At 48.0% G+C, this 16,324-nt stretch overlaps 1 protein-coding gene across 1 annotated transcript in view; it reads left to right on the top strand.

Moving 5' to 3' along the window:
• Nucleotides 1-9,462, top strand: part of LOC148518927 (tubby-related protein 3-like) — an 82,323-nt gene extending 72,861 nt beyond the window's left edge. Inside the window, exons 11-12 of the mRNA XM_088476839.1 lie at nucleotides 3,790-3,961; nucleotides 7,206-9,462. Of these exons, the coding sequence (XP_088332965.1) occupies nucleotides 3,790-3,961; nucleotides 7,206-7,339 (306 nt within the window). The 3' untranslated portion in view covers nucleotides 7,340-9,462. The remainder of the gene's footprint in view (nucleotides 1-3,789; nucleotides 3,962-7,205) is intronic.
• Nucleotides 9,463-16,324: the final 6,862 nt, after the last annotated feature.

Below are 16,324 nucleotides of genomic sequence, written 5' to 3'. Positions count from 1 at the left end.
CTCACAGGTCACAGCTCGCCTCCCCTCACAGGTCACAGCTCGCCTCCCCTCACAGGTCATAGCTCGCCTCCCCTCACAGGTCACAGCTCGCCTCCCCTCACAGGTCACAGCTCGCCTCCCCTCACAGGTCACAGCTCGCCTCCCCTCACAGGTCACAGCACATCTCCCCTCACAGGTCATAGCACACCTCCCATATCACCGCCTCTCACAGGTCACAGCACACCTCCCATATCACCTCCTCTCACAGGTCACGGCACACCTCCCAGCACAGCACACATTCCCTCACAGGTCACAGCACTTCTCCCAGCTCACCTCCTCTCACAGGTCACAGCACACCTCCCCTCACAGGTCACAGCACACCTCCCATATCACCGCCTCTCACAGGTCACAGCACACCTCCCATATCACCTCCTCTCATAGGTCACAGCACAGCACATATCCCCTCACAGGTCACAGCACATCTCCCAGCACAGCACATCCCCTCACAGGTCACAGCACTTCTCCCAGCTCACCACCTCTCACAGGTCACAGCACATCTCCCCTCACAGGTCATAGCACACCTCCCATATCACCGCCTCTCACAGGTCACAGCACACCTCCCATATCACCTCCTCTCACAGGTCATGGCACACCTCCCAGCACAGCACACATTCCCTCACAGGTCACAGCACTTCTCCCAGCTCACCTCCTCTCACAGGTCACAGCACACCTCCCCTCACAGGTCACAGCACACCTCCCATATCACCGCCTCTCACAGGTCACAGCACACCTCCCATATCACCTCCTCTCATAGGTCACAGCACAGCACATATCCCCTCACAGGTCACAGCACATCTCCCAGCACAGCACATCCCCTCACAGGTCACAGCACTTCTCCCAGCTCACCGCCTCTCATAGGTCACAGCACACCTCCCATATCACCTCCTCTCATAGGTCACAGCACATCTCCCAGCACAGCACACATTCCCTCACAGGTCACAGCACACATCCCCTCACAGGTCACAGCACTTCTCCCAGCTCACCGCCTCTCACAGGTCACAGCACACCTCCCATATCACCTCCTCTCACAGGTCATAGCACACCTCCCATATCACCTCCTCTCACAGGTCATAGCACACCTCCCAGCACAGCACACATCCCCTCACAGGTCACAGCACATCTCCCAGCTCACCTCCTCTCACAGGTCACAGCACACCTCCCATATCACCTCCTCTCACAGGTCACCGCTCACCTCCTCTCACAGGTCATAGCACACCTCCCATATCACCTCCTCTCACAGGTCACCGCTCACCTCCTCTCACAGGTCATAGCACACCTCCCATATCACCTCCTCTCACAGGTCATAGCACACCTCCCAGCACAGCACACATCCCCTCACAGGTCACAGCACATCTCCCAGCTCACCTCCTCTCACAGGTCACAGCACACCTCCCATATCACCTCCTCTCACAGGTCACCGCTCACCTCCTCTCACAGGTCATAGCACACCTCCCATATCACCTCCTCTCACAGGTCACCACTCACCTCCTCTCACAGGTCATAGCACACCTCCCATATCACCTCCCCTCACAGGTCATAGCACACCTCCCATATCACCTCCTCTCACAGGTCATAGCACACCTCCCATATCACCTCCTCTCACAGGTCATAGCACACCTCCCATATCACCCCCTCTCACAGGTCACCGCTCACCTCCTCTCACAGGTCATAGCACACCTCCCATATCACCTCCTCTCACAGGTCACAGCACACCTCCCATATCACCTCCTCTCACAGGTCACAGCACACCTCCCAGCACAGCACACATCCCCTCACAGGTCACAGCACTTCTCCCAGCTCACCTCCTCTCACAGGTCATAGCTCACCTCCTCTCACAGGTCATAGCACACCTCCCATATCACCTCCTCTCACAGGTCACAGCTCACCTCCTCTCACAGGTCACAGCACACCTCCCATATCACCTCCTCTCACAGGTCATAGCACACCTCCTATATCACCTCCTCTCACAGGTCACAGCACACCTCCCATATCACCTCCTCTCACAGGTCATAGCACACCTCCCATATCACCTCCTCTCACAGGTCATAGCACACCTCCCATATCACCTCCTCTCACAGGTCACAGCACACCTCCCAGCACAGCATACATCCCCTCACAGATCACAGCACTTCTCCCAGCTCACCGCCTCTCACAGGTCATAGCACACCTCCCATATCACCTCCTCTCACAGGTCATAGCACACCTCCCAGCACAGCACACATCCCCTCACAGGTCACAGCACACATCCCCTCACAGGTCACAGCACATCTCCCAGCTCACCTCCTCTCACAGGTCATAGCACACCTCCCATATAACCTCCTCTCACAAGTCACCGCTCACCTCCTCTCACAGGTCATAGCACACCTCCCATATCACCTCCTCTCACAGGTCATAGCACACCTCCCATATCACCTCCTCTCACAGGTCATAGCACACCTCCCATATCACCTCCTCTCACAGGTCATAGCACACCTCCCATATCACCTCCTCTCACAGGTCACCGCTCACCTCCTCTCACAGGTCATAGCACACCTCCCATATCACCTCCTCTCACAGGTCACAGCACACCTCCCAGCACAGCACACATCCCCTCACAGGTCACAGCACTTCTCCCAGCTCACCTCCTCTCACAGGTCATAGCTCACCTCCTCTCACAGGTCATAGCACACCTCCCATATCACCTCCTCTCACAGGTCACAGCTCACCTCCTCTCACAGGTCACAGCACACCTCCCATATCACCTCCTCTCACAGGTCATAGCACACCTCCTATATCACCTCCTCTCACAGGTCACAGCACACCTCCCATATCACCTCCTCTCACAGGTCATAGCACACCTCCCATATCACCTCCTCTCACAGGTCACAGCACATCTCCCATATCACCTCCTCTCACAGGTCATAGCACAACTCCCATATCACCTCCTCTCACAGGTCACATCACACCTCCCAGCACAGCACACATCCCCTCACAGGTCACAGCACTTCTCCCAGCTCACCGCCTCTCACAGGTCATAGCACACCTCCCATATCACCTCCTCTCACAGGTCATAGCACACCTCCTATATCACCTCCTCTCACAGGTCACAGCACACCTCCCATATCACCTCCTCTCACAGGTCACAGCACACCTCCCATATCACCTCCTCTCACAGGTCACAGCACACCTCCCATATCACCTCCTCTCACAGGTCATAGCACACCACCTATATCACCTCCTCTCACAGGTCATAGCACACCTCCTATATCACTTCCTCTCACAGGTCACAGCACACCTCCCATATCACCTCCTCTCACAGGTCACAGCACACCTCCCATATCACCTCCTCTCACAGGTCACAGCACACCTCCCATATCACCTCCTCTCACAGGTCACAGCACACCTCCCATATCACCTCCTCTCACAGGTCACAGCACACCTCCTATATCACCTCCTCTCACAGGTCACAGCACATCTCCCATATCACCTCCTCTCACAGGTCACAGCACACCTCCCATATCACCTCCTCTCACAGGTCACAGCACATCTCCCAGGTCACCTCCCAGCACACAGCACGCCATGTCCTGCTGTCTGGCGCCGCTCCCTTCCCCTCACTCCTCAGCAACATATTGAATCTAGGGCCAGCCGCCCCTTATTGGCTCGCAGCCAGCGCCAAATTCAATATGCTGCTGGTCACTGCTGATTGGCTGCCGGTCCGTGAGGCATGATTGGCCGGCAAACTTAACACCTAAGCTTCCTATTTTGTGGCAGGATTCGGAGGGCCTATTGTCCAGGTGGCAGAACAAGCGTCTGGAAAACATAATCGAGCTCCACAACAAGGCCCCGGTGTGGAACGACGACACGCAGTCCTATGTGTTGAACTTTCACGGCCGCGTGACGCACGCATCAGTGAAGAACTTTCAGATTGTGCATGACAATGACCGTGAGTCTTGCTGTGTGTCCTGTCAGGGTTTTACTTTTCTTTTTCCTCTTGTTTGACTTCCTTCCTGTCTGCAATCTGTGTGTGTATCGCAGAAAAACAAATAATTGGAGAATACCACTTTGCGCTTTTAGATGTAATAATATAATATAACTTATCTTATGCGATATCCCAGTATATGAGAACTGGAGAACCTCTTCACAGTAAATCCTCAATGTGATAAATGGGAGGTGTGTACTCCGGTGATAATGAACATGTAAAAAACTAAAAATGAAAAACAAAAGAATTCTAGTGCAGACACCTTAAAACATATAGAATATAAATGTCCGCAATAGTATTTAACAAAATGTCACAATTGGGCTCAAAATAATTTCCAAAGAAGAAATATTTTAATGAGTATTTTCCAAATGGTAAGATCTTCAGTGTCCGGTACACATAGCAATTTCCATAGCTGGTACATCCAGAAATAACTTTAAAAATGATGAAGGTGGCCTCCTACCAGAATCCAGTGATTATTGTGCATGTAGAGATTTTATGGAGGCTTCAATATTCATGGTTCCCCCACTGGGTATTTATACCCAGTGAAATTCAATACACCTGATTATTGGGAGGAGCCACCCTCATTCACAATCGTGTAGAACACATAAAAAACAAATACAGAACAACCTCTTTCCAATGAATACTAACATTATCATGTCTCATATAGAAAAAGAAGACAAACAGAAGCTTATAACCTTTATTGAAAACATAAATAACCGCTACCGGTCCGGCTTTTACTTCCGGTCCGGCTACTAAATATATCCCTCTGTGGACACAATGCTATGGTTCCCCCTTTATTAACATGCATATAGCGCATGTTTTCAATAGCGCTAACGCGGAGGACATTCAACATCCGGTCCGGTCTTTATATCCGGTCCGCTACGAAAACCGTCCCCGGGTCCTTCTATTACATCCGGTCCCGTCAAGGAAAGGTTTCCCCGCATCACCTTAATAATAGGTTCCCCCTTTATTAACATGCGTATAGCGCATGTTTTCAATAGCGCTAACACGGAGGTTCAACATCCGGTCCGGTCTTTATATCCGGTCTGCTATGAAAAACCGTCCCCGGGTCCTTCTATTCCATCCGGTCCCGTCAAGGAAAGGTTTCCCCGCATCACCTTAATAATAGGTTCCCCCTTTATTAACATGCGTATAGCGCATGTTTTCAATAGCGCTAACACGGAGGTTCAACATCCGGTCCGGTCTTTATATCCGGTCTGCTATGAAAAACCGTCCCCGGGTCCTCCTATTTTATCCGGTTCCGTCAAGGAAGGTTTCCCCGCATCACCTTGATAATAGGGTTCCTACCTTATTTGTAGGTCCTTTCACCACATCTAATTGTGGGGAATCTAAACGTCCGCTCCGGCTCTTACTTCCGGTTTGGATGAATAGTCCTCACAAAAACCTCCAATATTAAAATTCCTACATGTTAGATGGAGGATATGTATATACAACAGTGTTAATAATTAGCATCTCTATAAAACCATGTTATCAGATTTTACCACAAATAACTGATCACTTATATAAAGAGTTCAATGGGAGCCATTTTAGATCCTGGCAACCCAATCATAATAAATCTAAATACATATAAGTATTATTAAATAATCCATACATAGTATTGTGAATACAAAATACAGTTTCATAAAAGAACATGGATCATAAATTAATAAAAACATATTTTTGTAGAATAATGAAGAACAGACATTCTTTTTCTTCCATAATTAACAATAGATCTTCTGTATGTATAATGTGACCCTTTAATAAAAAGAGGAGAGAGAACAAAACAATGTATAAAAGTTAGATATCACATATCTCTATAGAGATATAGAGTGAAGTAACTGATCACTCTTTATATAAGTGATCAGTTATTTGTGGTAAAATCTGATAACATGGTTTTATAGAGTGCTAATTATTAACACTGTTGTATTACATATCCTCCATCTAACATGTAGGAATTTTAATATTGGAGGTTTTTGTGAGGACTATTCATCCAAACCGGAAGAGCCGGAGCGGATGTTTAGATTCCCCACAATTAGATGTGGTGAAAGGACCTACAAATAAGGTAGGAACCCTATTATCAAGGTGATGCGGGGAAACCTTTCCTTGACGGAACCGGATGTAATAGAAGGACCCGGGGACCGGATATAAAGACCGGACCGGATGTTGAATGTCCTCCGCGTTAGCGCTATTGAAAACATGCGCTATACGCATGTTAATAAAGGGGGAACCATAGCAATGTGTCCACAGAGGGATATATTTAGTAGCCGGACCGGAAGTAAAAGCCGGACCAGAAGCGGTTATTTATGTTTTTAATAAAGGTTGTCTTCTTTTTCTATGAGACATGATAAGGAAAGAGGTTGTTCTGTATTTGTTTTTTATGTGTTCTACACGATTGTGAATGAGGGTGGCTCCTCCCAATAATCAGGTGTATTGAATTTCACTGGGTATAAATACCCAGTGGGGGAACCATGAATATTGAAGCCTTGAGGAAGATCAGAGTGCTGACTGAAACGCGTTGGCAATAGAGACAAGGGTGTTTCTGACCAGACCAAGGAGGAAGGTGCTGTTTCCATCTGTGAGGTTGGAGGACTACTGCGGGCAGTGAGACCATCCATAAAATCTCTACATGCACAATAATCACTGGATTCTGGTAGGAGGCCAGCTTCATCATTTTTAAAGTTATTTCTGGATGTACCAGCTATGGAAATTGCTATGTGTACCGGACACTGAAGATCTTACCATTTGGAAAATACTCATTAAAATATTTCTTCTTTGGAAATTATTTTGAGCCCAATTGTGACATTTTGTTAAATACTATTGCGGACATTTATATTCTATATGTTTTAAGGTGTCTGCACTAGAATTCTTTTGTTTTTCATTTTTACATGTTCATTATCACCGGAGTACACACCTCCCATTTATCACATTGAGGATTTACTGTGAAGAGGTTCTCCAGTTCTCATATACTGGGATATCGCATAAGATAAGTTATATTATATTATTACATCTAAAAGCGCAAAGTGGTATTCTCCAATTATTTGTTTTTCTGTGTATTGTCTGGTGAGGATAACATCAGGGAGATATACACTACTTTTCTAGCAGCTTAGATAGCGCAATTATTGGCTAATATCATATCCTATAAATTCTGTGTGTGTATAACCACCGCCGCTCCTGTCTGATTGTGTGACCCTTCCCTCTCTGTCCCCAGCGGAGTACATCGTCATGCAGTTCGGCCGGGTCGCAGAGGATCTCTTCACATTGGACTACAGTTACCCATTGTGCGCTCTGCAGGCTTTCTCAGTGGCTCTCTCCAGCTTTGACAGCAAGCTTGCGTGTGAGTGAGAGTGAGAAAAGCCCTCTATGTTCTATATATGGAAATGATATAAAACTAGCACCCCTGCTTGCTTTTCTCTTCCTCCCTCTGCCAGTGCACGCAGGGCTGAGCCTGACCCAGGAGCAATGTATGTGTCAGACCTCACCTAGGACTTAATGCTCAGCGTCTGTGAAGGTCAAGAAACCACTGTGCTTTATATCACACCAAATATGCAACAATGCGGGTGTCCAACCTGCTGCTTTCTCTGCAGGGTCCTCAGTCCGGGCTCTGCATGTACATTCTGTTTAGGATCTGGACTTTATTTTAAGTTCTATATATGGGAAGTTCCTACCCAGCTGCTGCTTTTCGTTTGGAGTTGTGTACAGCACTTTGTGCGTGGGAGCCCCTGTCTGCTTGCTGCCTTATTATATTGCATACAGCGCTGTGTGCGGGAGCCCCCTCCTCCTCGTGTCTTATATTTGGCCATGTAGACAGGTCTGTGTATGGGAGAGGCTTCTGTCTGCTTGCTGCCTTATTATATTGCATACAGTGCTGTGTATAGGAGCCTCTGCCTGCTTGCTGCCTTATTATATTGCATACAGTGCTGTGTATGGGAGAGGCTTCTGTCTGCTTGCTGCCTTATTATATTGCATACAGAGCTGTGTATAGGAGCCTCTGCCTGCTTGCTGCCTTATTATATTGCATACAGAGCTGTGTACGGGAGCCCCCTCCTCCGCTGCTGCCTTATATTTGGCCATGTAGACAGATCTGTGTGTGGGAGCCTCTGCCTGCTTACTGCCTTATTATATTGCATACAGAGCTGTGTATGGGAGCGCCCTCCTCCTCTTGTGTCTTATATTTGGCCATGTAGACAGGTCTGTGTGTGGGAGAGGCTTCTGTCTGCTTGCTGCCTTATTATATTGCATACAGAGCTGTGTATAGGAGCCTCTGTCTGCTTGCTGCCTTATTATATTGCATACAGAGCTGTGTATGGGAGCCCCCTCCTCCTCTTGTGTCTTATATTTGGCCATGTAGACAGGTCTGTGTATGGGAGAGGCTTCTGTCTGCTTGCTGCCTTATTATATTGCATACAGAGCTGTGTATAGGAGCCTCTGCCTGCTTGCTGCCTTATTATATTGCATACAGAGCTGTGTATGGGAGCCCCCTCCTCCTCTTGTGTCTTATATTTGGCCATGTAGACAGGTCTGTGTATGGGAGAGGCTTCTGTCTGCTTGCTGCCTTATTATATTGCATACAGAGCTGTGTATAGGAGCCTCTGCCTGCTTGCTGCCTTATTATATTGCATACAGAGCTGTGTACGGGAGCCCCCTCCTCCGCTGCTGCCTTATATTTGGCCATGTAGACAGGTCTGTGTGTGGGAGCCTCTGCCTGCTTGCTGCCTTATTATATTGCATACAGAGCTGTGTATGGGAGCCCCCTCCTCCTCTTGTGTCTTATATTTGGCCATGTAGACAGGTCTGTGTGTGGGAGAGGCCTCTCTCTGCTTGCTGCCTTATTATATTGCATACAGAGCTGTGTACGGGAGCCCCCTCCTGCGCTGCTGCCTTATATTTGGCCATGTAGACAGGTCTGTGTGTGGGAGCCTCTGCCTGCTTGCTGCCTTATTATATTGCATACAGAGCTGTGTATGGGAGCCCCCTCCTCCTCTTGTGTCTTATATTTGGCCATGTAGACAGGTCTGTGTGTGGGAGAGGCCTCTGTCTGCTTGCTGCCTTATTATATTGTATACAGAGCTGTGTGTGGGAGCCTCTGCCTGCTTGCTGCCTTATTATATTGCATACAGTGCTGTGTACGGGAGCCCCCTCCTGCGCTGCTGCCTTATATTTGGCCATGTAGACAGGTCTGTGTGTGGGACAGGCCTCTGCCTGCTTGCTGCCTTATTATATTGCATACAGTGCTGTGTGTGGGAGAGGCCTCTGCCTGCTTGCTGCCTTATTATATTGCATACAGCACTACGTACGGGAGCCCCCTCCTCCGCTGCTGCCTTATATTTGCCCATGTAGAAGGAGTTCTGTGTGTGGTCGCACTGTTCCAGGATGCTGGCTGTCGGCATATTCTGGCCTTACATATATATATATATATATATATATATATATATATATATGTGTGTATATGTATATATATATATATATATATACACATCTACACACTATGCTGTATATAGGGTAATTGTGTATGCTGATAGTACATACTGTGCTAAATCCGCTCTGTGTCCCCCTCATGTCCCTGCTACAGTATATGTGCTCTGCTGGTGATTATCATTTCTTCAGCTCTGTGACGTTTGCTTATGTCGGCTGTGCGCAGTGCTGCATTTCTCTGTGAACTGACCTGGTACGTAACCCGGGGATAACCAGCACCTGTCTCTTTTTAAACAGTTGACTAATGGGAATATGACCCCCAAAATCCGAAGCGCCCCACTTCCAATATCTATCGTAATGGTGTAAGGGATCAATACAAGGAGGAGTAGACTTTGTGTATATGGAACTGCACATCCGACCTAATGCATAGTGATCACTGGCGTGGCCCAAAACACTAACATAAGACTTGTTGGGCGCTATGGAACCTTTGTGGCGCTCTATAAATAAATGATAATAATAAGACTGTATATGAGATAAGGCAATTACAGCTAGGGTTTATATCAGTGTGTACGGACAGCATTAGCCATAAAATAACAAAGTAGCAGATTTCTTCTCTCTTTACAAATCGTTTTAAATCCCTTTATTCATTTTGCTTATATGTAATGCTACCATAGTACAATACTCCCTTCCAGAGCTTGTGGTAATGGGAGATAACGATTTAAATGGCCGTTCCGTAAGACACAGAGGAAAATGTTCCGAGGTTGCGGCAAAGGTTTTCAACTCCGCTCCAAGGGCCTGATTTAGAGGCAGACGCAGTGCACGCAAACGGCCGATGTCCGCGCATGCGCCTGAGTCACTCGATTGTCTGCACACAGACGCAGCGCAGAATCGGACCCGGGGCTTGAGAATTTCAGTGGGCGTTCCGGGGGGCGGGCACTCAGGGGGTGGTGATGCCGATGCAGGCGTAACGCTGAAAGCGGCAGCATTCTTATATACGCAGCCGCTCACACAAGAGCCCGTCCTCAGACAGCGAAAGTGCTCCTGCCAGTTTTGACGGTGAGACCGATGGTGGCGTCTAAATGCGCACAGTGACGGCAATGCACTGCCTGAAGATGCTGCAAGCCGGCGTTTCAGTTGTTTGAAAATCCGTCCATCTCTAAATCAGGCTGTAAAGTTATTACGAAGAAACCTTCATCTACCAATAATAACCGTGCTGCAGAGCTTCCCTTACATGTAATAACGGTAGTCTGCATCGAGGCGTAGTACGGGGCAGCAGGACTTGCACATATTTATCTACAGGATTATTTTATAACTGGAATCTGCTCAATAATAAGCGTAAACCTGTTACTGCAGGGGATATGGTAAGCGATGGAGCTTGTGGCTTTCTGTAAGGTCTTTTATCCTTTTCATTTTTAAAGGTCATTGGACCGTTCACCCTAACATTGGGCGGAGGAGGGTATCTAGGCCACACCCATTTTATTATAGATCGCTCCCCTTCCAGGACTAATGCTGGGTACACACGGCAACGACTAGAAAGATATCTTTCAGTGAAGTCATCCTGCCACATCTCTGAACAGGCAAAGTTGACTATCTCATCTAGATTGGCCCGCATGTACGGACGATCATCGTCATCGTACACGCGGGAACGCACATCGTTGGTCGTCCACTGCATAAAAATGAACGATCTGTCGTTGAACGATTTCGTTATCATTCATAGATATCGTACCGTGTGTACGCACCTTAAGACCAAAAATACTATATTATAAAATGTACTATTTTATTTACCTTACATTGATTACAGGATCAGTGTATTAGGCTCAAATATCAAATAGCGTTGCGTTTCCCAGCAGAGCTTAAGGGCTTTATTGGAAAGTCTTTTATAAGTAGCATTAGTGTACCGAGTATAATCTACAGCTCATCAGCTGGTGTGGCACTGCTGGGACTTGTAGTTCTACATCAGCCGGAGAGCCTTTGCCTATATCTTCAGTAGAGGGTAAATAGTTTTTATTTTTTATTAAGAGTCTGTGCCCTCTGCCCCCCCAAAGGCCTCGCTGGGCCATATTCTGCCTACAATTTCGAAATGACTGATAATTATGTATTTTTGTATAAGGATAATGAATGTTCTTGTTACGAGGTCTCGTCTGAATGGAAACCAAGATGTACTCTGGTCATTAAAAGGGAACATTTGTAGTCATCAGAGATGTGACAAGGCACCTCAATAAGGGACCCTTTGTGTATCATCGTGCTACATTGAAAATAAACATTTTTATATTGTGTACTTTGTATTTTGGCAATAAAATAATTATTTTATGCACCCAGATCAAAATTGTCTGTCTGATTTGTGATCACAGCGCCAGTAACAGTAATATACCTTCTTTTTTTTATTTTAAATATTCTCAAAACAGTGCAAGCAAATTGTTTTAAAAGCCACTCGCCCCCCGCCCCTAATAACATGAGAGTTTGCCTGTTCTCAGACTCTATTACATTGGCCGAGTTTAAAAAGTTAAAGAGTTTTCTGCTAAACTCTGACATTATCTAAACTCTCTCCCTATTACATTTGGGCCTAGGTGTTAGAAGAAATGCATTGGGAGTTTTACTCACATTGAGATTAGCACAAATGTTTTTTCTATTAATTTATGCGCTGAATTTACCTCATTGTCCATCGGTGTTTTTATCTCTTTTTAATTGTATACTTTCTTATACTCTTTCATGTGTTGTTATGTAATACCTGTGAAAACTTCACCTGTATTGATGACATTCTCATGATGAATGGAAGGTAGTTACTTGATAGTATATACAGGCTGTCTATGAGCCAGGGTTGCCTACCCTCCCGATTCGGGCGGGAGCCTCCCGATAAACGTGTGCAGCTCCCGCCCCCCCGGAAAGGCAGGCAAGCCTGCCGCCGATCCCCCGAACCCCCCTCCCCATTACCTGATAAACCCCCGTAGCGGGGGGAGCTGCTTCGCAATGCCTTTTTTCTGCATTGTGTAGCGGGGGCGGGGCTAAAAGGGCGCGATCGCGTGGTCACGCCCGCAAACCGACCTCAGCTTGTTTGGACCGCCCCCTTTTGCTGGCCATGCCCCCTGTTCTGCCGATCTGGCTGCTCCCTCCCGGAAGGAGCAGCCAAATTGTCGGCAAGTATGCTATGAGCAATACAATGATTGTTTCACTCTATGCACTTTATACATATAAACCCTTTTTGTGTATTACATTACTAATATGCATCCTTAGGCGTTCTTATCCAACTTCAGTCTCCTATCTATCTCTATCTACAACACATGCAGGGGCCAACGCAGGATTTCTAGATTGGGCTTTTCAAATGCTTAATTTCACAGCAAGTGTAGTGGGTCCATGAAGTGGGCATAATTAGCACATAATAACCTATAATATGTGTTACGCTTGCTCCCAAATGCCACAAAATGGATACAAATGGTTGTTCAGACAAATTGGCTAAATCCGTGATTTAGGAAAAGATTACCTAGCGCTAGATGGACAAAGGGATCAGAATAAAAAGGCAGCGGTATAAAAAAAAGGTAATTGTCAACCTCACAGAAAAGGAAAAGGATAATTAATGCGTCTAAATATTCAAGCTGGGACATCAGAAAAATAAACATACTGTATAAAATTTTATTTGTAAACATGAATATAGATAGTTAATTAACACCATGTATCTGCATAAAAGAACATTCAGCAATAAGAGTTGATCAGACTCTTATACAGAGTATAAAGCATTAGTATTGCTAATAATCAGTGGCGTAACTAGGGGGGGTCGGGCAGGGTGGGTGCCGGGGGACCGGCGGCGAGGTGGGCGGTCCAGCCCGCCCTAGTTAGCCACCAGTGTAGTGCCGACCGCAGTGAGTGCGGTCAGCGGTACACATTTACACAGGACCGGCGCTAGGCTCCCAGCGCCGGTCCTGTGCTGCACACCTGAGCCCGTTCCCTCCCCATGAGCGCTTGCCCAATAGCGCTAGGAGGTGGGCTCAGGCTGTGCATAACACACGCATCGCCGCCAGCGCTGGCGGCGATGCGTGTGTTAAACAGCAGCCAATGAGAGTCAGACTCTCAGTGACTGCTGCAGCACCCACTGCAAGAGCCGGGCTTCCGTCCGGCTCCTGCAATGGGTAATGGGACAGACGTCATGACATCATGACGTCTCTCCCATAATGCTGAGCGCGCCAACCCGGGAGGACTGGCGGGTGGAGCGGTGTCGCGGTCCGGAGCAGCAGTGTGGATTCAGGCAAGTATATTTTTATATATATATATATATATATTTTTAAACCTGTCTGCACTACTGGGGGCACAACGGGGGAGGGGGGTGGCTACTACTGGGGGGACCTCTACTACTGGGGGTGGGGGCACAACGGGGGGGGTGGCTACTACTGGGGGCACCATTATTGGGAGGACCTCTACTGGGGGGGGGGGCTACCACTGGGCGCACTTAGGGCCTCATTTACTAACAAGTTTTATCACCAAAATGAGTGATAAATGTCACTGTGTATGATAAATGGTGCTCCAGCCAATCCGCTCACAACGGTCCACTGATAGAAAAATGACAGTTGGGAGCTGATTGGCTGGAGCACCATTTATCATACACAGTGACATTTATCACTCATTTTGGTGATAAAACTCATTAGTAAATGGGGGCCTTAATCGGGAGGGGGAACCTCTACTGGGGACTACTACTTAGGGGGGGAACTACCACCGGGGGCATTATAAAAGGGGCCTACTACTAGAGGCACTGCACTGGGGGGACCACTACTGGGGGCAATACTAGGAAGGGCCACTACAGGGGGCACTGGATAGGGGGAATCACTACTGGGAACTGCATGGGGGGGGGGACGGGACTACTGCTGGGGGCACTATATAAAGGGCACTGCATAGGGGGAGGGGGACTACTGGGGGCACTATATAAAGGGCACAGCATAAGGGGATACCACTACTGGGGGAACACTACATGGGGCACTGAATTGGGGGGGGAACTAATTGGGGGCTGTATAAGGGGGACCACTACTGGGGATACTGTATAAGGGGCACTACTATGGGCCTGCATAAGAGGGACCACAACTGCATACTGGGGGTACTGTATAAGGGGTACTGCTGGGGTTAAGGTGCATATGGCACGCCCCATTTTTAAGTGACCACGCCCATTTGTTTTCCGCGCGCGCAAAGAAAAATCCCTTTTCAAATTTGCCCTGGGCTCCAAATACCCTAGTTGCGCCACTGCTATTAATAGGTTACTATAAAATTAGCTCAATATAAAACAGAAAAAATGTCCAAAATGTATCCAAGTTTGTATCCAGTGGAAGCACAATTTATCTATTTTGCCGATACAGATGGGTTACTTTAATGGTAGCCTTGAAGAGTCTGTAAAAAGGTAATATATGTATAAAGATAACTGTTCCCCTCTCAATAAGAGTGACCAGGCAATGTTAGAAATGAAGTTTAGGCCGTCTTAGGGGAAAAATCCGTATCCTTAATTAACAATGTTGTGCATACAAGTCTCGTGTGTCTGGTACTGACACCAGCAGATATATAGCTTTAATACTCACTGATGCTCTGTGTTCAGAGCTGTAATGTGGAACAGGAGACCAATCCAGTATGCCAACTGCCACAGGACGCCACTGGCTCGAGGTTGATGTAAGGTTGGCGGCACAAATGAATTTTGTGTGCCGCAGGGCGTTCACAGCCATCGTCTTAGTGCGCCGGGGGCAGCAGGGCTAGCACAGCGTGGAGAGGACTGGAGACACTGACCATGCAAGGCTGCGCTGGATCACAGACGCCCAATTGTATTGTGGTAAGCTGAGGTGGAATATTGTGACAACAGACTTATCAGCTCACCCGGTAATGGTCGGTGTAGAATAACAGGTCCAAGTTGGATCTCCAGTTCAAAGGTAGGGGAGCAGCAACGCGTTTCGGATACCAACTATATTTTTCAAGCTGAATTTCTCACCTCTTATTTGGGCAGTATAAATAGCCCTAGGACATGGATGATTGGTTGATTAATTAATTTAGTTTAACTCTTTAGTGGTTTATCCCAGAGTTTAATTACAAACTCAGTCACTTTACTATTGAAATGTTTGAATTTACTAAAACGACAATTTTAGTCCGTTTTGCAGCATTTGGGAGCAATTGGGCCGACTGACGTTTGCTCTCATACATTACCAGATTTTCTTTCCAACTACTTGGCTGGTTGGAACGATGTGTGGCAGCTGTAGCCGTTAGATGGGTATACAATCGGGAAGCTGTCTGCCTTAATACCGGCAGCCGGCTTCCCGACTGTCATATTCCGGCGAGGGTGAAATGCCGGGCGAATAGATGTAGACGCCTGACATTTCCCAGACGCCGGGAGACCGGCGCCCTGCATCCCTTCGAGCGGACAGCCGCAGGGGGGGACTTAGGGTTAGGCACCCCTCCCCTGGGAGGGTTAGGGCTAGGCTAGGGAGGGTTAGGCACCCCCCCAGGGGACAGGTTTAGGCAGCGGGGAAGGGGGGTGTTAGGGTTAGGCACTTGGGGGGGGGAGGTTAGGGTTAGGCACCCCTAAAGAGGGTTAGGTTAGTCAGTACTTACCGATCGACGATTGGGATTTCCAGCGCTGTCAGGCTTCCGCTGCCGGGAACTCTGCTTTGGTCGGCCAGGCGCTGCCGGGAATCATACCGCCGGCCGCTTTCATACCGATTCTGTTAGATGGGGTAGTAGGGCCAGCCTGCCTAACCTGAATGTTTGCTTTTTCCCCCGTGGATGTGGGCACCATTCCACAATCCAAGGGCCTGATTCAGACCCACTGGCGAGCGCAGGACGCTCACAAGCTGGTCGATGGTGCCCTACTGCGCATGCGCGCGACGGAGGGAGCTCCGTCGTGCGCATGCGCGAGACCCGGATAGCGACGGGGTAGGCGTCGCTCCGGGTCTCGCACCA

Source organism: Taudactylus pleione, unplaced genomic scaffold (genome assembly GCF_031769625.1).
Source record: "Taudactylus pleione unplaced genomic scaffold, aTauple2 ptg000196l, whole genome shotgun sequence".
Classification (NCBI taxonomy): domain Eukaryota; kingdom Metazoa; phylum Chordata; class Amphibia; order Anura; family Myobatrachidae; genus Taudactylus; species Taudactylus pleione.
This window is presented reverse-complemented; position numbering and strand designations above follow the sequence as displayed.